A 24377-nucleotide genomic window follows, 5' to 3' on the forward strand; every position below is an offset into this window, starting at 1 on the left:
TTTTTGGTGATTCTAAAATTCAAGATGTTAACTCTTCACCACTTGCTTCCCATGATAGGCAATGATGCCTGGTTGACAACACTGGATTTAAAGGAAGCCTACCTGCACATCCCAATCGGGGAATCTTGCAGAAAATACCTACGCTTCAAAGCAGGCTGCATGCACTATCAGTTCTCTATACTGCCCTTTGGCTTATCTACTGCACCCAGGGTATTCACAAATTTCCTAGCTCCAGTCATTCCATTTTGCAGGCAAAGAAATATTCAAATATACCCATACCTGGACGATTGTCTAATTCAGGCAGAAAGCCAGGACATACTTCTGAATCATCTGGCATTTATACAAAAAGTGTTAACATGTCTGGGGTACACCGTAAACAAAAAGAAATCACAGCTGGTACCCTGTCAAAAAATTATATTCCTGGGAGCAAGCTTGAACACAACTTCCGAGATGGCTTTCCTCACGCCAGAGAAACAAATTCATTTGACAACTTACTTCAAACTAATGGCCACAAAAACCCTGCTATCTGCAAGGCAAATACTGCAAGCCTTTGGATTCATGGCCTTGTGCATTCTACTAATTCCATATGCAAAACTGCATATGTGGAAACTGCAATGGTATCTAAAAAGTCCATGGTGTCAACATTCTCAGGATCTAGAAGCAATGATTCCTATCATACCTTGCCTATGGTTAGAATTATTTTGGTGGGCAGAGGCCTGCCACCAAAACAAGAGACTACCATTCACTCTACCCCCTGCCGCCCAAACCCTAACAACAGACGCATCAGACTGTGCATGGTGGGGTGGGGGGCTCACCTGGCAGGGAAATGCATTCAAGGCAAATGGAACCCAAGTCAAATGCACCTGCATATCAATCAAAAAGAAATGTTAGCTGTACAGAATGCTCTGACAGCCTTCAAGGACCACATTCTTCCAGGACAGTTAATGGTAAAGATGGACAACACCACTATTATGTGGTACATAAACGAGCAGGGGGGTATCCATTCTTACCCCCTCTGCAGACTAGCCATGGCTCTGTGGAACACAGCCTTGAGCTACCAAGTTCATCTACAGGCTCAATTCCTGCCAGGAAAACTAAATACACTGGCAGACGAACTAAGCAGAAATCTCATGGACCCACATGAGTGGAAACTGGAACCAAAGCTTTTCAACATGTTGATCAACAAATGGGGGATCCCAGATATAGACCTGTTTGCCTCCCCCGAGAACTACCAGTTGGACAAATTCTGCACAAGGGCTCCCCACAAACAAGCTTGGGAAGTGGATGTTCTGTTCTTCAGCTGGAAAAATCTATCAATTTATGCCTTTCCCCCTCTGCCTGTCCTCTCCACAGTACTTCTAAAGATCAAACAGGACAAACCAAGGATGATACTGATTGCACCAGACTGGCCACGCCAACACTGGTACCCCCCTCTTGCGCAGTGTGTCTCAGCTGGCTCCATGGCACCTACCTCAGACCCCTACCCTGCTGTCTCAGCAGGAGAGACAGATTCTGTATGCCCAGCTTCAAACCCTGAACCTGGCAGCCTGGCTAATTACCTAATCTCTCCATTACCATCCCTCAGTAAACAAAGTGTTGGATGTCATTTTGGTGGCAAGGAGGCCTAGTACTAGAAAATCTTATGCTGAGAAATGGAAAAGATTCTGTGCCTGGAACCAAACTCGAGGGATGGCCACAGCAGCGCCCAATTTACCTCAGATTCTTCAAAACTTAACTGAAATGCTTCACAAGGGCCTTTCCTTTTCCTCCATCAAAATTCATGCCTCAGCCATTTCAGCTCATTACAACACAGAACCACCCATCTTTTCTTACCCACTGCTCAAGCAGTTCCTCAGAGGGGCCAAAAACTTAAGACCACCCAGGAGAGCCCCAACTCCAGCCTGGGACTTTAATTTTGTATTGGAAAAACTCACTCTTCCTCCATTTGAGCCAGCTGCAACTGCAGAGTTAAAATTCCTTTCTTGGAAAACAGCTTTCCTTTTAGCAATCACTTCAGCAAGAAGGGTATCTGAATTACAGGCCCTTATGGCAGTGGAGCCTTTTATCATCTTTCATGCGGACAGGGTGTCCCTCAGGACCAATCCCTCTTTCATGCCCAAGGTGGTATCCAGTGTGGCTCTTACTCAGTCCATTAATTTGCCAACCTTCTTTTCTAATCCACAGAACAAAGGGGAACGGATACTGCACTCCTTAAATGTGCACAGACAACTTGGGTTTTACTTGGACAGGACTAAACTTCAAAGGAAATCTGAACAACTGCTGGTGGCATTTGCTGCAGGGGCAGAGGGGAAGGCTATTTCAAAGCAAACCATTTCTAAATGGAAAGGCCATTGCATTCATTTCTGCTATAAGCACCATGGAAAACCTATCCCACAGGGGATTAGACCCCATTCAACCAGGGCTGCATCTACCTCTACAGCCTTTCTCAGAGGTGTCCCTACCAGAGACATCCTAGAAGCTGCTACTTGGAGTTCTGTACATACTTTCGCCAAGCATTACCATTTGCAAATGTTCTCCAAATCCAGAGCTGGCTTTGCCACTGCAGTCTTGCAGGGCCTTATAGCTGGTCCTAATGCTATCTAAATTCCTCCTCCCATCCTTGGCTTTGGGAATCTACCCAAATGTGATGACTGCAACAGTGAAACACGAAGAACATAGTGCAGTATGTAGATGTTCGAGTGTATTCACTGTTGCAGTCCTGGTTAACCTCCCTCTAGCCCCCTGACTTCTTTTGGCTATATCTCTATTCTCCTTTACTATACTTAAAAGCTTTTGGTGTATTTGCTGTTTTGTTGGAGGTATAACCTTGTATAGTTATATTTAATTGCTTCCCATTAAGGGGGGCACCTGACATCTGGAGCAAGAAAAACTGATGTAATGGCGTCGGCTGCATGCTTTATACCCCTGACTACCTGACGTCATGGAAGATGAGACAGCAACTGACGCAGGTCCCAAGACTTTGTTAATCAGGCCGACTGAGGGCTAAATGTGATGACTGCAACAGTGAATACACTCGAACATCTACATTTATGGTAAGTGTACACAACTGTACTTTTCCTTCTTTCCTGGTGCAGAGGGTAAGCCCATTTCTAAACAGACCATTTCAAAATGGATCTCCCATTGCATCCATTTCTGCTACTCCTTTCATGGAAAGAGTCCTCTAAATCTATCAGATCTCATTCCACTAGGGCAGCCTGTACTTCCACTGCTTTCCTGAGAGGGGTTCCTACTAAGGAAATTTTAGAGTCTACCACCTGGACACCCATCCACACCTTCAGCAAGGACTACCTGCTGGGCCACATTCTCCAATACAAGAGCAGCGTTTGCTTCTGCAGTCCTGCAGGGCATGCTAGGATCTCATTAATAGGCTGCTTTCTTTTTTCCTATATCCCTTCCTCCACCCTTTTTTCTTAAATCCTCCCACAAGTGATTACTGCAACAGTGAAACACGAAGAACATGGTACAGTTGTGTACACTTATCATAAATGTAGATGTTCGAATGTATTCACTGTTGCAGTCCTGTTTCCCTCCCACCTTCCCCCTTTATGTACTACTTCTTTGAGGCACATACCTGTTAGGAGCAAGAAAAATTAGTGTAATGATGTCAGCTGTCTCCCTTCATAGACCTGACATCAGTCTCTGCACTCAGACAGCCGCTGCAGGAGGGAAATTCTTTACTCTGGTATTTGGGCTGGCTGAGGGCTACCCAGCAGGGATAACCCACAAGTGATGACTGCAACAATGAATACACAAGGGAACATGAAAGATGGATGCCTACTGTTCAACCCAGGGTGCTTCTGAAGATCAGAAAGGAAGGGCTAAAGGTGATCTTAGTAGCTCCCATTTGGCCCGGACATCACTGGTTCTCATTCCTCATGAGCATGAGTAGTGAGAAGCTGTGGGTACTGCGCCAGCAGGTAGATCTGCTCAAATAGAACAAGGGGTCCACCCCCCCCCCATATGATCACATTCATATTGGCAAGGTAGATGTGGTTTTTATTTTTTCCAGGCATCTGCTTTCAAAGTGCATCTTGCTTGTCTTAAAGAAAGCCAGAAGACATAACACCAGAAAGTCATGTACTTCTAAATGGACACATTTTGTCTCACTGGTACCATAAAAAGGGCAGCAGCCACCTCACACCAGAACACCATTGGCTCTTAATTATCTCTCTGTGCTCTACAAAAAAAATTTCTTGTGCTTCAGTTAAATGTCATGCTTCAGTCATTTCTGGATGTTCTTCGTTTTCCATTGCTGCAGTCCTTACTATAGGGTATAGTCCGCGTCCAGTCGGCCCGAATACCAGAGTATAAGGCTGACGTCGGTCATGGCGCCTTAGACTGACGTCAGTACGTCAGGGTACTAATGCGCATGACCGACGTCATATCCTCAGTCTTTTTTGCCGCATGGTCCGATGCAGAAGCAGTTTTGCGAGTGCAGGTTGGCGTTCTGAGATATTTCCGAAACCGGAGTTTCAGACCGAAACAGAGTTGGCTAAGTACCCCGTTGGGGAACATTTTGGTTTTCTTGCCTCAGTATTTTACCGGATGTCAGAAAAAGTGAATAACTGTATTTCTTGTGGGAAACAGATACCTCATAGGGATTACCATACCTTGTGTATACCTTGCTTAGGGCCTGAGCACGACGTTGTTGGTTGCCGCTCTTGTGCTAGGTTTAACAAACGCACTATTAAGAGGAGATTAGACTGTGCCAGGTTAGTGTTTGGGAAGCGTTGCAATTATAAAATGCCGTCGGATGCTCCGACGCCCGCTTCGTCCAAGAAGCGCAAGGACAAGTCAGTGAAGCCTAGGGTTGATGAACCGGCAGTCCCGGACGTCGGTTCTTTAGAAGGCTCAGTGGAGCCAGAGGTTTTGCCAGGAGTTTCCATGGAGTCTCAGGCAGAAACTTTACTATTACAGGATGTGCCTTCTCAGGAGGTAGGCCAAGCTGAGGGGGCTTCTCAGGTAACTGTTCTTCCCTCTCTTCCCAAGGTAGTTAGAGCCTCTCCTTCTGTTGCCAAAACTTCTTTGAGAGGTAGGCCTAGTTCAGCTTCAGTGGGGGCTTCTCCTAGCATTTCGGGTTCTGTACCTAAGAAACATATGCTTAAAATGGCAGAAGATTTGATTACTATGATTAGAGGTTCTATGCCCCCGCCTGATAAGAGGCCTAGGGTGGAACCGGAGTTTGATTGTTTTGAACAGTGTTCAGAGGCTTCAGAGTCTTCTGCGGAAGACTTGCAGGAGTATCCTACTTATTCTGATTCTGATGTGGATGATTCCACTCCTACAGCTTCTCCTCCTGAGAATTTCTCTTTTTCAGAGACTCTGCATTCCATGAGGGAGCATTTTAAATGGGAAGGCCAGGATTACTCTGATTCCAGGAAAAGGCTTAGGGAATTCTTGTTTTTGCCCCAGCATAGGCCCTTAGCTATTCCTCCTGTGTTGAATGTGGTGGAAGATGTTTTTGCAGAGGCTTCCCTGAACCCTGACTCTTTGCCTCCTGCTCCTGTTAAGCCTGATAGGTATTATAGGGTGCCTGAAGCTCATAAGTATTTGTTTAAGAGTCCTAGGGCGGACCCAGAAACTGTTTCTCAGGGGCCTAAAGGTGTTAAAGCTTCTGTGGTTAAAAATCCTGTTCCCACTGATAAAGAGGCAAGGGCCTTGGATAGGTGGGGAAAGAAAGTGTATACTTCTTCCACTCTAGCCATGAGAGCGTTGAATTGTCAGTTTCACATGCTAAAATATCAAAATTATCTCCTTTCACAATTGAAATCTAAGGTAGATGCTTTGGCGGAAGGTATTGAGTGTAAAGAGTTGCTGGATTTGGTTCATGTGTCTGAACAAGTGGGTAAGCATTCTTTGCAATGTGGTTTTGATGCTGTACAGGCCTCCTCGAGGGTGGCTGCTACTAGTTCTGTTCTTCGCAGGCATGCCTGGTTGAAGGATCAGAATTTAGCTGAGCATGTTAAGACAAGGATTTTGGATGCTCCTTTACAGTCTGATGTGTTGTTTGGATCGCCTGTGGAAGCAGTTTTAAAGAAAATGGAGGACAAAGCTAAGTCTATGCAAACTGTTAAAGATTTTTGCAGGTGCAGCCTCCGAAGTTTAGTAGAAATTGGCCTGCTAAGGGGTGGACATATCCTGCTTATGATTCCCAGTCTAGGGGTAGGTCTAGACGTGGTAGGGGCAGGGCTCAAGGTTCTTTTAGGCCTAGATCAGGAGTTCACCTGCTCAGACTTCTGGTGAGGGCAGGGGTCAGTCCTTTCGTAAACAGACCCAATGACCTGCCTTTTCAGCTGCCAGTGGATTCTCGTCTGGCAGCCCCTTTGGGAGGAAGACTGTCTCTTTTCAAAGAAAATTGGGATTTAATTACTCAAGACAGATGGGTGTTGGATATCATTCACCACGGTTACAGATTTTATTTCCACACAATGCCCCCTTTCAAAGGCATGCCAGACGTTCCTCCTCCGCAAAGAAAAGAGGCTCACAAGCAAGTTTCTCAGTTACTCCAGATGGGGGCCATTCAGCCAGTCCCTGTATCAGAAAGGGGCCTAGGATTTTATTCTCGCCTGTTCCTAGTACCAAAGAAGGGGAACACGTGGAGACCAATTTTGGATTTATCTCTCCTCAACACTTATCTGGACATTCCCAAGTTCAAGATGTTGACGTTACAACAACTTTTACCTCTGCTGGGCAAAGATCACTGGATGGTAACTTTAGATCTCAAGGAAGCTTACCTTCATGTGCCTATAAGGCTAAGTTGCAGGAAGTATCTGCGGTTTCGAACTGGAAATTCTCATTATCAGTTCTCTGCATTGCCCTTTGGCTTATCTACTGCCCAGAGTATTCACAAAGGTTCTGGCTCCAGTGATAGCTTACTTCAGGCTTCAAGGAATTCAAATCTATCCTTACTTGGACGACTGCCTGATTCTGGCTCAAGAAAAGGAAGACCTTCTACAGCATCTGGAATATGTTATAGCAGTGCTAAGATGCCTAGGGTATTCTGTGAACGAAATAAAGTCCAGTCTAGTACCCTCTCAAGACATGTGCTTTCTGGGTGTGAGACTGAATACAGCAGCCCAGATGGCCTTTTTAACCCCGGACAAACAAAAGAATCTGTCACTTTTCTTCCATCAACTATCTCATCAGTCCGTGCTGACTGCAAGGACAGTCCTTCAAGCATTAGGGTTCATGGCATCTTGTATTCTGGTGCTTCCCAATGCCAAACTGCATATGAGGAAGCTGCAATGGTATCTCAAAAATGTATGGACACAGCACTGCCAGGATTTGGACACTGTCATTCAAATAATACCTTGCCTTCAAAAAGAATTCTTGTGGTGGGCTCAGGAATGTCACCTAAACAAGGGACTCTCTGTGACCCGGCCAGAGGCGAGTCAGATTTTAACGACAGATGCCTCGGACATTGCTTGGGAGCTCATCTAAATGGAAAGTGGATACAAGACAAGTGGCCTGCCAGACTACAGCATCTACATATCAACATGAAGGAGATGTTAGCAGTCCAGTTTGCATTAATGGCTTTCAAGGAGTTACTTCTTCCAGGGCAGGTGTTGATTCTAACAGACAACACAACTGTCATGTGGTACATCAACAAGCAAGGGGAACACATTCTTATCCTCTATGCAGGCAAGCAATGATTTTATGGGAGACTGCGCTAAGCTTGCAACTAACTCTTCAGGCAAGGTTTCTGCCAGGAGCACAGAACTCCTTAGCAGATGTGTTAAGCAGACAAATCATGGATCCCCACGAGTGGAAACTGGATCTTCATGTATTTCAGACATTGACAGTGTCATGGGGAACTCCAGACATAGATCTGTTCGCTTCTCCACTAAACCACCAGCTGCCAAAGTATTGCACAAAGGGGTTTCATCACACAGCTTGGAAAGTGGATGCTCTGTCTTTCAGTTGGAAAAACCTTCATGTGTATGCCTTTCCACCTCTGCCTCTTCTTCCAAAGGTACTATTAAAGGTCAGACAAGACAGGCCAAGGATGATTTTGATAGCTCCAGATTGGCCTCGGCAACACTGGTACCCACTACTACGGAGTCTGGTAAAGAAGTCTCCATGGCCTTTACCTCTGATTCCTCATCTGTTATCTCAGAAGGACGGTCATCTGCTCAATGTCAAGCTTCACTCTCTTCATCTAACAGCCTGGCATATTCTCTGTTGAAACACAGCAGGTCTCAACTTCCTCAACAAGTTTTAAATGTGATTATGGAAGCTAGAAGACCTAGTACAAGGAAGGTGTACGCAGAAAAATGGAAGAGATTTTTATTTTGGAGTACAGCAAAGAATTTGGAGATTTCTGAGCCTAATTTGAGTGTGGCTCTTCAATATCTTACTGAGTTATTGGACAAAGGTTTGTCCTTCTCTTCCATTAAGATTCATGCTGCAGCAATTTCAGCTCACTATGATTGTGACCCACCATTGTTTTCGCATCCTTTGTTCAAGCAGTTTCTTAGAGGGGCAAAGAATATAAGACCCCCACGTAGAGCTCCTACTCCTGCTTGGGATCTCAATTTTGTGTTGGAAAAACTTACTCTACAACCTTTTGAGCCTGCGGCTACTGCTGAATTGAAATACTTGTCATGGAAGACTGCTTTTCTGTTGGCTATTACTTCTGCAAGAAGGGTGTCTGAATTGCAGGCCCTCATGGCAGTAGAGCCCTTTTTGATTTTCCATAAGGATAGGGTATCATTACGTACTAATCCTTCCTTTATGCCTAAGGTGGTTTCTAGTGTGGCTTTAAACCAAACTATTCATTTGCCTACTTTTTATGCAGACCCCCAAAATAAAGGGGAAAAGATTTTGCACACTTTAGATGTACACAGGCAATTGCGTTATTATTTAAGCAGGACTAAGGATTTTAGACAGTCTCAGCAGTTGTTTGTTTCTTTTGCTTTGAGTTCACAGGGCAAGCCTGTGTCAAAACAAACTATTTCTAGGTGGATTGGCTTTTGCATTGCTTTTTGTTATTCCCATCATGGCAAGGAAATTCCAGCTGGGATTAGGCCTCATTCCACTAGGGCTACTGCCACTTCAACAGCATTTCTAAGGGGGGTGGCAACTAAGGATATTTTGGAAGCAGCTACTTGGAGTTCAGTGCATACTTTCTCTAAGCATTATCACCTTCCTATTTACTCTAAGTCTAGGGCTGGTTTTGCCACAGCTGTTTTGCAAGGCATGTTGTCAGCTCCTACTTCTTTATGATTTGCCAGCCTCCCTTACCTCTGCTTTGGGATTCTACCCAATAGTAAGGACTGCAGCAATGGAGAACGAAGAACATAGTACAGTTTTGTACCTACCATAAATGTAGATGTTCGAGGATTCCATTGCTGCAGCCCAATACCCTCCCTCCTTCCCTCTGTGTTTAGGGGTGGTTGTGTAGGTGAGTTTACATGCTTATATTTTTGTATATATTCTTGTATATATTGTACATGTTTTTGGTGCAGGTATTTTGGGCCTTGTCTTTTTAGGGTCTTCTGACATCTGGGGCAAGAAAAGACTGAGGATATGACGTCGGTCATGCGCATTAGTACCCTGACGTACTGACGTCAGTCTAAGGCGCCATGACCGACGTCAGCCTTATACTCTGGTATTCGGGCCGACTGGACGCGGACTATACCCTATAGTAAGGACTGCAGCAATGGAATCCTCGAACATCTACATTTATGGTAGGTACAAAACTGTACTTTTTGCCTCTGGACTCCGCTGTTTACTCACACCCAGCACTGAAACCATTCTTAAAAGGTGTTTTGTACTAGACCAACCAGAACAAAACCACCCTGTCCTTGGGATCATAACTTTGTGCTAGAATTGCATGCATTTCCCCCTTTGAGCAATGTATTTTGGTTAACATTAAGGTGCAGACCTGAAAGACTGCTTTACTGATGACTCTAACCTCTGCCAGACCCTTTTCTGAACTGCAAGCTCTAATGTGTAAGGAACCTTTCCTAATTGTCCATAAAGACAGGGGTGCCTTCATCTTTTAACCCCCTTCCATCCAAAATTGGTATCTGAGCTATACCTAAATTAGGCTATAAGTCTTCCTATGTTTGCCTTCTATGCAGGAGAAAAGTGAGAGGCTACTACATTCCTTGGATATGCAACTTAGATTTTACCTAGATGAAGACAAAAAAAATACAGGAAGTCCATGCAACTTTTTGTATCCCTTGCTAAAGGCACAGAAAGAAGGGAGACAAGTGAACAAGCAGACTGTCTCAAAATGTATTGCGAGCTATGTAGGTTTAGCAGTATCATGGGAGGTCAGCACCCAGCAGTGTCAGAGAGCATTCCATCAGGCCTACTGTTATTACTGCAGGCTGTCAGGGGATTTCTACTCAGAGTGTACTAGAAGCATCAGCTTGGATGTCTGTCCACACATTTACCAAACATTGCAGTCTAGGGTTTATAGCCAGGACAGGATTTGCTTCAGATAGCCTGCAGAGGCTGATTTCCACTGGTCAGCCTCCCGTCACCTTTTAGCTTTGAGGAGTCTTCCCAAGAGTTATTACTGTAACAGTGAACTATAAAGAACATAGTACAGTTGTATTATGTACTTACCATAAGTGTAGGTGTTCAAATAGATTCACTCTTGCAATACCAGTTCCCCTCATTCTACCTCCATCTTCTTGGTTCACGTGGGTAGCCTTCCTACTTCCACCCCAGGTAGATCCCAAATTAATATACTCCCCAGTGAAGTCTGTGGATGATCTGAGCAGATTGTGCTCCATATATTCTGGAGAGAGTATGAGATATGACTATGGTAAGAAAGACCTGAATTTACCAATCAATAACCCTTTGTTCAACTGACTTCCTGATTTTGAAAGGGGAGGGCATACACAGCGCTATGGGGGGAGGGTGATATCTCTGGTATTTTGGCCAGATTAAGGCTTTTACACGGCAGAAAATCCCAAGAGTTATTACTGCAACATTGAATCTACTCGAGCATCTTCATTTATGGTAAGTGCCTAAATGCACTTTACCTCTTGAATTAGATTTGTAGGCATTAAGAATATTTTTTTTTTTTTTTGTATACAGATACATGACTCGAGTCCATACCATGCACCCAAAGGAGACAACACGTCAGCTGAGCCTTGCTGTGAAGGATGGACTGATTGTTGAGACTCTGACTGTGGGCTGTAAGGGATCAAAAGCTGGTATAGAACAAGAAGGGTACTGGCTGCCAGGAGATGATATTGTAAGCATCTGTCTTTTTTTTTTTAATCAGAAAGCTGACTTTTTGTAGTTTGCTGCTTGCCCTGGTTTACATTAAGTTCATTTCATTCAGTCATTCATTTTCGCTTGTACTTGTTTTTTCTCCCACATTTGAGGGTTACAGAGAATTGGAACCTATCCCAGCAGTCAGTGAGAAGAAGGCAGATAAACTATTCCTGGATAAGATAACCATCTATTGCAGGATGTATACACATGGTTGTATGTTTGGAGAATTGGCAGTTCATCTGTGGCATGCCTTTGGGATTTGGAAGGAACTTAGAGCAGCAGGCAAAAACCCACTGGACAGAGGGAAGACATGCTGACTCCACACACAAGCATCCCAAGCAGGGTTAATGTTGGAGAACAGTGCCCTGTGAGTTAGTGGCAGCATTATATACTTGCATTACTGTGCTGCCCTTCTGTTTTGGTTGTATTACTGGAAGTGCAATTAGATTTTGAAGTATTTTTAAGCTGTCTTCATTTGTTAGAAATGAGAGGTGTATCACTGTAACCCTTCATACATACACAGTGTTAGTAACAGTCAGACATTAATCAGTCACGAGGATCTAGGAACTAGACCTTTTGTTTATAAGGGAAAATAGTAATTTTATGTCTATACTGAATAAGTTCACTCGGACTCTGGCATAGACTGTTGTGTGTAAAAGGCTGGTTATGTTTCTGTATAGTGTTGTGCATATTGCACTGTTTTCCATTACATATTAAACATTTTGCTTGGAAAAGGAACTAAAGCTGTGCCTCTTGATGAGTCATAGGAATTAGAACAGGTCACCTAATGTTAATCACCAGTGAACTGAAAGAGGAGCAAAGAGCTAGACCTTTTATTTAAAGTGGAAAATAATTTGTTTCAGGACTTCACTGAATAAGCTTACTCAAACTGCCTGCCAAATACTTCTGTGATCCTTATGTATTCTTAAAAGCAACGTCTGTCAAGCTACTTGCCCCTTAAGTAAATTTGACAACAAAATACCATCCCTTTCTCTCTCCCTCAGTGGCTTTCGTCAGTAAGCATGGAAGTATCATTTTAAGAAGTCAGTCCCCCTAAACTACTTAAATTAGTTGGCCCTCCCACTGTATTTCCACAGAGCTAGAATACTGAATGCATACTAACCAGCTAATCTGTGTTATTCTTTTAAACTTGGTGATTCCGAGTTGCCTGCCCTTACTATAAACTTGGTTTTGTAAACTCCTCCTAATCTTAATTTATCTGCATATAGTAGTGAACAATAGGTAATCAAAGTAGGATGGACCTCCCCTTGACTGCTGAAGTCTGAATTACCCTTCTCTCTCATCTTCCTATCTGCATAGTGCTGCAGTATCTAGAAGTGTTAGCCACTGTCTTCTGTTTTCCTTTTTAAATCTGAAACATCTGTGACTGCAGGTTTTACAATCCACTTTTCAGGAATTATTTTGGGTTAGTGCTTCTGTTTTGCTCCTGGTGAGAGAAGGAGCAGAGAGCACAGCTGTCAACCTTCTGTCCCAAAATGAAGAACACAACCTCTCATAATGTGGAACAAATGGACAAAATATGGAACACTTACATGTCCTTCAAGAATGCAACTGCAGTCCTTACATATGGGTTGTCCTGCCTTAGGCAGCCCTCGGTCGGCCAGATTCCAAAGTCTGGGTCCGGCATCGGCTGATGTCGCCTCCTCCCCGACGTCAGAGCGGCTGGGGTATAAAAGCATCAGCCGACGCCATCTTCCCCAGTCTTTCTTGCCGCACGGTGCCCGAAGCAGAAGCAGTTCGCAAGTGCCGGTCGGTCGGTCAGCTCCTGTATTTTACGTATCCGAAGTCATCAAAAAGCTAAGTACCCCGTTGGGGAATCTTTTCTTGCCTCAGCCGATGTCAGACAAAACTGAAAAAGTTAATTGTTTGTCTTGTGGTAAACAAACACCTCATAAGGACTTCCATACTTACTGCCTTCCCTGCCTTGGCCCAGACCATGACGTCCCGGCCTGTGCTGCCTATGCTTGCTTCAATAAGCGCACACTCAGGCGCCGGTCAGAGTTTGCTGAAGACTTTTTTGGCGAAAAATTCTCTTATACCATGCCGTCGGAACAACCGACTCCACATACTTCCAAAAAACGGAAAGACCGGGACCGACTTTCTCGGCCCGCGACTTCCACCGACACCACGCCAAAAACTACCGCGAGTGCATTGGTCTCTTCTGAGGCGGTTTTTCCACCGCACCAGACCGACGACACCACTTTACCGATCACTTCGGCCCCGGAACCGATGCCGGTGCCGGTTGTTGATTTTCCTCCAGAAACTGAAGCCCTGGATTTGCCTGAGACCATACCTGTGGACAAGGTTACTCCAGCACGTGGGGCGGCTAGGCCCCCTATGTCTATGTCTATCAAGGCCTACACACGTGCTAAGGCTTCCAGCCAGGCTAAGTCTCACCCTCCTAAATCTTTGCCTCAGGCCACTAATGATAAACAAATCATGACTTTAGCTGCAGATCTAATTTCCTTAATCAGAGGATCCCAGGCCCATCCTGACAGAGGTTCTCAGCCACCTTCAGTCAAAAGGCCCAGGGTTGAGCATACAGACACCCTTTCTTCTGATGAAGCCTCTGGTGACTCTGATCATTCAGATACCCAGGAAGAGTCCTTCCAGGCCCACGAGGATTCTGATGCGGAGGAATTTATTCCTTCTGCCTCTCCTCCTGAGGATTTTTCTTTTGGGGAAATTCTCCACTCCATGAGAGAGCATTTTCAGTGGCAAGGCCGGGAATTCTCCGATTCCAGGAAAAGGCTTCGTACCTTCCTTAAGCTTCCCCAGCACAGGCCTTTAGCTATCCCTCCAGTGTTAGATGTACTGGATGATGTGTACTCAGATTCGAGTGCTTCTCCTGATTCTCTCCCTCCTGCTTCTGTCAAGCCGGGCAGATACTACAGGGTTCCTGAAACTCATAAACATTTCTTTAAGGCCCATTCTGTTGATCTAGAAACAATTTCTCAGGGGCCCAAAGGGGTGGCCACATCCACGGCCAAAAATCCTTTGCCCTCAGACAGGGAAGCTAGGTCCCTGGAGAGGTGGGGCAAAAAAGTTTATACCTCAACCACACTTGCCATGAGGGCCCTCAATTGCCTTTTTCATATGTTTCAGTATCAGGATTTCTTAATGGATGATTTGCAGAAAAAGTTAGCCTCTCTTGAGCCTTTAGATAGAAAGGCCTTGCAGGATTTGGTTCATAATACTCAGCAGGTTAGCAATCATTTTCTTCAGTGTGGTTATGATGCATTGGAAGCTTCATGTAGGGCAGCTGTGACAGGGGCCGTCATACGTAGACATGCATGGTTGAAAGAACAGGCATTGCCAGATCATGTTAAAGTAAAGCTTCTAGAAGCACCTCTGGAAAAACACAAGCTATTTGGTGCTAATGCTCAGGATATGTTGAAATCAATTGAGGAAAAGGCTAAATCAGTGCAAACAGTCAAAGATTTCCTCCAGGTTCAGCCACCAAGGTTCAGCAGGAATTGGCCTTCTAAGAATTGGTCCTTTCCAGATACTGACAAGTTTCAAAGGGGAAAAAACAGGTGTGCCCGAGGGAGAGGGCAATACAGAGGCCCCTACAGGGGACGCCAGTGGCAACCGACTAATCAGACAGGTGGCGCAGGGACTTCTACTGCTCCACAGGGACAATCATAATGACTTGACTTTCACACCGCCGACCAAGACTCAAAGAGAAGCACCCTTAGGTGGAAAATTATCCTTATTTTCAAAAAAATTGGCACATTTTAACAAAGGACAAATGGATTCTGGACATAATAGACCAAGGCTACAGGTTCCACTTCCATACTTTACCAACAAGACAAGGCATGCCCAACCTGCCACAAAATCAAAGGGCAGAGGCATTAGTGCAAGTTTCAAAGCTGATAAAAATCAAAGCAATAGAAAAGGTACCTCCTCAGGAACAAGGCCAGGGATTTTACTCAAAACTGTTCCTTGTTCCAAGAAAAGAAAAGCACTGGAGGCCTATACTGGACTTGTCCGCTCTAAACACTTTTCTCATTGTACCAAAATTCAAAATGCTGACGCTCCAGCAACTCCTTCCCATGCTGGGCAAGGGGTCTTGCCTGGTTACTCTGGACCTCAAGGAGGCATACCTGCATGTCCCAATCGGACACAGTTGCAGAAGATACCTCAGATTTCTTGCAGGGTCAGAGCATTATCAATTCTCAGCATTGCCTTTTGGCTTATCTACTGCGCCCAGAGTATTCACGAAATGCCTGGCATCAGTAATTGCACACTGCAGACTCAGGGATACAAATATACCCTTACCTGGACGACTGCCTCATACAAGCGGACAGCAAGCAAGCCTTGACAAAAAACTTGAATTATGTCATTCACTTACTACAGGCTTTGGGATACACAGTCAACTTACAAAAATCAAGACTACTGCCATCCCAGCAAATAATTTTTCTAGGAGCCAAACTAGACACAGAATCACAAATGGCTTACCTCACAGAAGAGAAGCAAGAACAATTACCACATTACTTCAAAAGCCTAGCAAAGCTCACCCAGATGACTGCAAGGAAAATCCTGCAGGCCCTGGGTTTCATGGCATCTTGCATTCTACTGGTTCCACTGGCAAGATTACACATGAGAAAATTACAATGGTACCTAAAAAGTTTATGGTCTCAGCACAGCCACAACTTAGAAGCAATTATTCCACTCATCCCATGTCTACAAAGGGAATTTCTGTGGTGGGTCCAAGCAAGCCAGTTGAACAAAGGTATGCCTTTCATCAATCCTCAAACAAGCCAAACCATTACAACAGATGCCTCAGACCATGGATGGGGGGCGCACATGGAGGGCAGATGCATTCAAGGGCAATGGACCACACAGGAAGGGCATCTTCACATCAATCAAAAAGAGATGTTAGCAGTAATTCATGCAATCGAGGCCTTCGGAAGATATCTTCAACAAGGTTATTTGCTAATAAAGACAGACAACACCACTGTTATGTGGTACATAAACAAACAGGGAGGTACTCATTCTTACCCCCTTTGCAGACTAACAATGACTCTTTGGAAAAAGTCCCTGAAACTGAACATACAGCTGCAATCCCAGTTTGTTCCGGGCAGGGACAATGTTCTGGCGGACAGTCTAAGCAGAAACATCCTGGACCCGCACGAATGGATGTTGCATCCAGACATTTGTGCACAAATAACTCTTGCATGGGGGAGGCCGGACATAGATCTCTTTGCTTCCCACCTCAATCATCAGCTGAAAAGGTTCTGTTCGAGGACACACCATCCACAAGCCTGGAGAACAGATGCTCTCTCATTCAGCTGGAACTCTCTAACAATATATGCATTCCCACCTCTACCATTAATGACCAAGGTGTTACTGAAGATCAAAACAGAGCAACCCAAAGGCATCTTAATAGCTCCAGACTGGCCAAGACAGCACTGGTATCCATTACTAAGGAGCATAACTTGCACCAAGCCGTGGCTCCTGCCTCAATGGCCTCTACTCTTGACTCAGCACAATTACAGGACGGTTCACCCCAACCTGCAAACTCTGCAGCTGACAGCTTGGAGGGTTCCTTGATTTCGCCCCATATTTCTCTCTCCAAGGAAGTTCAACAGATATTACTGGAAGCACGCAGACCTTCCACCAGAAAGACTTACTCAAATGGAAGAGATTCAACATCTGGAATACCAACAAGGGACAGGATGCATCAGTTATGAGCATCCCACAGATACTGGAATATTTGGCAGAAATGCTACATAATGGACTTTCCTATTCTTCCATAAAAATACACGCTTCAGCAATTTCAGCAAAATACAACACTGATCCACCTGTGTTTTCACATCCTTTGCTAAGACAATTTCTAAGAGGGATAAAGAATATCAAACCTCCCAGAAAACCACCAGTGCCTGCATGGGACCTCAACTTCGTGTTAGAGAAATTAACTCTTCCTCCTTTTGAACCAGCAGCATCTTCAGACTTGCAATTTCTTTCCTGGAAAACAGTTTTCCTGTTGGCAATTACCTCAGCAAGAAGAGTTTCGGAGATACAGGCCCTCATGGCAGTACCTCCATTCCTCATTTTTCATCAGCACATGGTTTCTTTAAGAACAAATCCTTCATTTATGCCAAAAGTGATATCCAGGGTTTCTCTAAATCAAGCAATTCACCTGCCTACTTTCTTCCCCAATCCTCAAAATAAAGGGGAAAGGCTGCTGCACTCTTTGGATGTACACAGACAATTACGCTACTACTTGGACAGAACAAAGGCCAACAGAAAGTCGGACCAACTTTTTGTAGCATACGCTCCTGCAGTGCAAGGAAGGGCAATTTCCAAACAAACAATTTCAAAATGGATTGGACATTGCATCAGATTCTGTTATTCTTTTCATGGGAAGGGTGTGCCAGCCAATATCAGGCCACACTCCACCAGAGCTACAGCCACCTCCACAGCCTTCTTAAGAGGGGTGGCTACAAAGGACATTCTAGAAGCTGCTACATGGAGCTCCATGCATACATTTTCCAAGCACTATAACCTGCCTTTATATTCCAGATCCCGAGCAGGCTTTGCTTCAGCAGTCCTGCAGGGCATTTTAGCTACACCATCCTTATCCTAGAGCCTACCACCCCCAGCTTGGCTATGGTATTGAACCCATATGTAAGGACTGCAGTTGCATTCTTGAAGGACATAGTACAGTTTTGTACCTACCATAAATGTAGATGTCCGATAGATATGCAACTGCAGTCAGGTTTTCCCTCCCTCCTACCCCTCTGTGTATTGGGTCCACTTCCCTCCTTTTATACTTAGCTGGGGATATCTGTTATGGTGTATCTGTTTATTGCTATTGTGTATGTCTGGACTTTTTTATCCAGTTCTAAATTTAGCCTTCCTTGGAGGGCACCTGGCATCTGGGGCAAGAAACACTGAGGAAGATGGTGTCGGCTGATGCTTTTATACCCCAGCCGCTCTGACGTCGGGGAGGAGGCGACATCAGCCGACGCCGGACCCAGACTTTGGAATCCAGCTGACTGAGGGCTGCCTGAGGCAGGACAACCCATATGTAAGGACTGCAGTTGCATATCTATCGGACATCTACATTTATGGTAGGTACAAAACTGTACTTTCTTGCTAACAACTTCAACTAAGAGACTCTGAGGTGGTTACAGTATTACTGCATACTTATATAAAGTAATGAATTAATGTAATTCAGTATTTGTCATGGATAGCAGCTAAAAACAGTCTTATCAGTGATTTGAAACACAGCAACTGGTCTGAGAAAGGAAGAAACCAGGCGCAGATGCATAAAACCAAGATGATTTAATTCACATAAAGCACTTTTCATCACAGTAGGTACTGTGACTTCTTCAGATGAATTGTATGACAGAGCTCCTACTCTTAAATAACGAAGTTAAAACTTCAGTAATACAGTTAAGCAATTAGTAGTTAATTAATACTTTATCAACAAGTAAATAAGTTTAAAACACATGACACTGTGTTTTTATGTTACTTTTATATTCCTTTTATATTCTAAAAGGAACATGAATCCCTACCTCAAAAAGCTAACTATTTGGAGCACACTTTATCCATAAGTTTTATATTACAAGTTTAATATCCTAGTTGATAACCAGTTTAAGACTTTTTCATTGAGAAACTGCAAGGAACACTGTCGTTTTAAGACTCAAAATGTGGAACATTCCTCGTAATGACATACTGAGAGAGATGGCAGAGGGACCCTATTTCCTAGAACAGCTAGAGATTACCAGTCACTCGAAGCTTGATAACTTTTTCAAATTCGAGTTTAAGTGCTTGAACCCAAGCACTTTATATCTCTAAACAATAAATCCATACAGCAATAAATAAATAAACATAATCATGAGAATGCAACAATCAAACAAATATGTTTTAAGAGTACTTTTAAAACTTGCAGTTATAGATATTTCCCGGAGCCAACCTGGAAGATGGTTTCATCAAATAGGTCCTTGATAACTAAAGGAATGAAAGCTAGTTGAATCCAGATTTTGAAGAAGAATAGAGAGATTTTGTGTAGTGGAGCAAAGTGGGCGAAAAGGAGTATAAGTATGCAACAGTTCCTTCAAGTGTGGCGGCCCATAGTCATGTAGAGAAAGGTACACCATAAGAAGAATCTTCTACATAATATCTAACAAGAAGCCAGTTCTAAGATGTGGAAAACTGGAGTCATATGATGATGTCTTGAAATGCCAGGCACCAAACGTACAACTGGATTTTGGACAAGTTGTAAACGTACAAGCTCAGACGTAGGAAGACCAGTAAGTAATGAGTAACAGTAATCTAAACGAGAGGAAATTAGAGCATGAATCACTGTGGGAAGGTCATTGGGAGAAATGAGGAATAAGGTGCTTGATCAAGCAGGTATTCTGAGATGGAAGCAGGATAACTTAACCACTGAAATGTGGTCTTAAGTGTCAGACGGTCATCAAGGGTTGCACCAAAATCAAGCATATTAGACACAAATTTCAGTTTGTTGTCATGCTACTGAATATCAGGCATCAAAACTGTGAAGGAAGAGTTCCTCAGTGTAGCATGAGTACACATTGCTGCCATTTTAGAAGTATTACGTTTAAGCCTATTGCTGACAGTCCAGCCATGGATAAGTTCCAAATCGTAAGAAAAAGAATTAAGGCATAACACTGAATCCTGAAGGAATGAGAGGTGAAGCTGTGTGTCATCAGCATAGCAATGATATTGCATACCTCTCAATCGAAGAACATCTCTTAGTGGTAATAAATAGATGGTGAGTAATAGTGAACCACAAATAGTGCCTGTGGAACCCCACAATCTAGTAAGTAGGTGGAAGAATGAACACCAGATACAATCTTCTGAGTAGGACCAGACAAGTAAGAAGCGAGCCAGTTCAAGACAGTACCAGAGAGGCCCCAGTAATTCTCTGATCTGTCTAACAGATAAGAATGGTTCACTAAATCAAATGCTGAGTAGAGATCCAGAAGGACCAAGATGGAATAATTACGTTGGTTTCTCCCAACCAGAAGATCATTGAAGACTCCAGCAAGAGTTGTGTCAGTATTGTATTGCCCTGAAACCAGACTGGAATGAGTCTAGGATAGCTTGATCAAGTAAAAATGAATTCAGTTGCCAGTAGACTAGATTCTCAAGAACCTTCCCCAGAAAGAGGAGATAACAGATTAGATAATGGTTATCAAAATCATTGGAATCCAGTCCCACCTTCGTAAAGATTGTGGTCAACAGTGCTTCTTTCAAGCATGAAGGAAACTTACCCAAGCCTAAGAGAAGTGGTGGTGATTTCAAAAATTAATGGACTGATGATCTCAAAAGAAGCCACCAGAAATCAAGGAGGACACTGGTCTAAAGAACAAGTAGTGCTATGCATGCTGGAGATCATAGTAGTCAGGTCTTCAATGTCAGGAATGGCAAACGTTTCCCAAACTTGAGAAAAAGAATCCTCCCTCTAGCCAAAATAAGATGGAAGAGAAAAGGACATGGCAACAGGACCATGGATAGAAGGAATTTTCTAAAAATTCTCTAAAAAGAAATACCAGGGGAAGTCCAAGTCTGATTTCTAAGGATGAAAAGTTTCCTAATCTGACAAATCAGCCAGTTTATGACCATCAGCTACCTCCTCCCCCAACCACCTTGGCCAATCCCCCTTTACTCTTTCAAAGAAGCTTTTTAAGTCCCTAGCAGTGTAGAGGCTGATAATTTCAAATCATTGGGCTATCAGTATCATCAAGAAAAGTTACAGATTATCTTGGCTTCTCACTTCAGCCCATCTGGAAATTCCTCAAATGCCCCCAAACCAAGAACACCTAGTTTTACCAGTACTGCAAGAATTGCTTCACAACAGAACCATAGATTTGATTCCCAGTCATAAGGAGAGAAAAGTGTTCTATTCAAGGCTCTTTCTGGTTGCAAGGAAAGAGGACATCCGGAGGCCAATTCTGGATGTATCATTTCTCGTTACCTTTTTAATTGTGCTGAAATTCAAGATGTTGTCCCTGCAAACTCATCTGCCAGTGATCCTTCCCCAAGCTTTCCTGGCAACTCTGGACCTCAAGGAGATCTGTCTTCATATTCTAATTTGTCCAAATTCTTATGATTCTGTCTCTTACAGTTTTAATTTTTTTTCAGTTTTCTTCTTTGCTGTTTGGTGTTTCTACAGCTCCAAATTTTATTTATTTATTTTTTTAACAAAATGCTTAGCTCCTGTTCTGTGGGCTCCAGGATATCCACATATACCCTTACCTAGACAATTTTCTTTTTCAGGCTTATTCAAAGTACAAACTCCTTCAAGATATCAAGTTTACCATGGATACCTTCATTCATCTAGGTTTCATCCTAAATTTGAAAAAAATTCTGCCCATCAGCACTCTCAGGGTGCTACCTAGACACTCTTTCCGTGACAGCATTTCTTCCTCAGGACAAAATGCAGTGTCTAATTTCCTTCACTACAACTGAACTTGATGAGAGATACCGAGAGTTCTTTAGTGTACAACTTCAACCATACAGATGATTTTCTCAGACTCATTATGAGGAAGGTTCAGTAGTACCTCAAGTCAGTTTGTGCACAGCTGTACTACCCTCTGAACTTCCTAGTTTCTCTCTTGCCCTTCATATAGACAGTCCTTTGATGTGTCAACCAGGTGTCACTCTGGTTCCCCTCCACCAATATGATTTCTCTATGAATACTTCAAATCTGACTTGGTGGGCATGTTCAGTGAACATAAAAGTCCAAGGAATATGGTCAAAGCAGGACAGAAGCAACCACATTAATATAAATGAAATGAAAACCCTAATTCCCTGCTCTCTGATGAATGTATTACCTCTTGTTCCTGGGAATCATTTGTATCCTCACAGACAATAGTGCTTTACTCTGTGGTACATCAGCAAACAGGGAGGAACAAAGTCTTATCTCTACAGACTTGTTATGAAGTCCTGGGTGATGGCCATTCAGCACAGTTTCTTCTTTCAGGCAGTTTATATTTCCTCAGAGATTAATTATGTAGTGGATTACCTGAGCAGATCAAAGGCAGGCATTTATTATGAAGGGATGTCCAACAAAGAATGCTTCTTACAGATTATCCATTAGTAGGAAACTTCCCAGATAGATGTGTTTGCCTCCACTCTGTACAGGCAGCTCAGACTGTTCTGTTCCAGAGTTCCATGCCTGCCTGAAGCTTGGAGAGTGGACACAGTGTCATAATCATCATGAAAGTGGAAATTCATTTATGCTTTTTCTCCCTTTACCCTGATTCCAAGGGTTCTTCTCAGAATCAAGGACAACACAAAGATGCTGTTGGTGGACCCCCTTTTGACCCAGACTTTGGGTTGCTCTTCCTTTTCATGTGGCTAGGCGTAGTCACTGCAAGTTGTGCCATGGACTTGCTCACACAGTAAAAGGGCATTCTTTTTCATCCAAACCTGCAAAATCCAAGTGTAACAGCTTAGATGATAGACACTAGGTGCCTGAATGGTATCAGAATACTGAGGGTTTATTTCAGGTGATACAGAAGGCTAGAAGATCTCCAGATGTAAGAGGTTTTCTGTTTGGTGCCAAAAAAATGAAAACAGTACATAGGAAAGAATAGTGGGAATATTCATTTGATATCTGTGTTAGCTGCTCAGTTCAGGACTAACCTATAGGAAGATATTAAGCAAGTGTTCAGAGGGAGGACCATAAGAAACTTGGGTATGTACACCTTTAAATGGACTCTAAACACTTAATAGTATTCCTCTCCCAAATCAAGCAGGGCTGCACAAGATAACTTTGGTGAAAATTTCTGTCTACCTATCCATTCATCAAGGGCTCGTAGCTAAAGGAAGTACTTTGACCTGTAGTGGTAACTTATTCCATAATAATAACTACGTTGAGTTAGGAATCTCTGTCTCTAGTGAGTGTTGTTTATTTATTTATGTAGTTTTATGTCCTTAGAGTGGTGGTTTGTGGAGTCACTGGTTTTCAAAGAAATAGGAGGTCAAATTTGGACAGGATCTTTCTTGACTTGAAAAGCAAAACACAGGTCATGTCACAGCAACCTGTAGGCTACTGAGTATAAGGAGATTGTGCTAATCCATCAGGATAAGTTGAAATATTTAATAGAATCATAGGTAGGTACTAGGCTATCTGCCCAAAGGCATTTATAAGCCTAGCCGGAATGTGTTGGTTTTCGCTGCCCCCTTAGATTAGTTCCCTGTGCCACTGTCCAACAGAGCGACTGACATGATCCCCGGGGTAAACTTTCTGTTTCCTATCCACTCGTCAAGGTTTCTCTTGAAGAGTGTTAGTGAGGAGCTCTGCCTAATGTAGATTGGAATCTTGTTCCAGAGCATGGGAAGTCTCTGGGACAGGAATCTATCCCTCCAGCACGTCCTATTTATTGTTGTGGTGAGGTTTAGATCCCTAAAGCGTGTGGTTCGAGGGGATATGGTTTTCTTTAGGTGGAGCATGCCCATCAATTCTGGGTTGGACATGGCCTTGTATGTCAGGCAGAGATCACCTCTGAGTAGGGGGTATGTAACAGAGTACAGCTGTAGTTTCTTCAATCGAGTTGCATAGGGCATCTGTTTGAGGCCAGTGATCCTCTTGGTGAGGTACTTCTGTGATCTTTCCAGCTGTTGCAGGTTTTTTGTAAGGTACATCCCAAATGGGGTGTTGTAGTCTATGATGGGTCTGATGAGTGATGCGCAGAGGGGCACAATGACCTCTTTTAATCTGGATGCAAACCCTTTTGTGATTAGGTGGGCCACATAGAAGGATTTTCTAACCACATTGGCAATGTGATTATCAAAGGAGAGATTACTATCTACTTGGGTCCCCAGATCCCTTATTACGTCTTCCATATAGGTTCATAGGTTCATACTAGGCTATCTGCCCTAGGGCATTTATAAGCCTAGCCAGAGTGTGTTTGGCTTTCGCCACCCATTTTAAATTAATTTTGCTATGCCCTTTTTCGAGGTTAGTATACTGTGCCTCTACAGTGACACAGAAGTGATACCCGGGGTAAACCTACGAACTCCCATCCACTCATCAAGATTCCTCTTGAAGAGAGTCAATGAGGGACTCTGCCTAACCTGGACTGGGATTTTATTCCAGAGTGAAGGGAGCC

The 24377-nt window shown here is 43.6% G+C and overlaps 1 protein-coding gene across 6 annotated transcripts in view; it reads left to right on the forward strand.

The window, feature by feature from the left end:
* ZMYND11 (zinc finger MYND-type containing 11) overlaps positions 1-24377 on the forward strand; it is a 1778022-nt gene that overhangs the window by 947555 nt on the left and 806090 nt on the right. For 5 of the 6 annotated variants that reach the window (XM_044064681.1, XM_044064682.1, XM_044064678.1 and 2 more), the window contains one exon: positions 11077-11236. The exons of the other annotated variant lie outside the window; for it this stretch is intronic. In XM_044064681.1, the coding sequence (XP_043920616.1) occupies positions 11077-11236 (160 nt within the window). The remainder of the gene's footprint in view (positions 1-11076; positions 11237-24377) is intronic. 6 annotated transcript variants of the gene reach the window in all.

This window comes from Protopterus annectens, chromosome 3.part0, assembly GCF_019279795.1.
Source record: "Protopterus annectens isolate FY-2018-M chromosome 3.part0, PAN1.0, whole genome shotgun sequence".
NCBI classification, from domain to species: Eukaryota; Metazoa; Chordata; order Ceratodontiformes; family Protopteridae; genus Protopterus; species Protopterus annectens.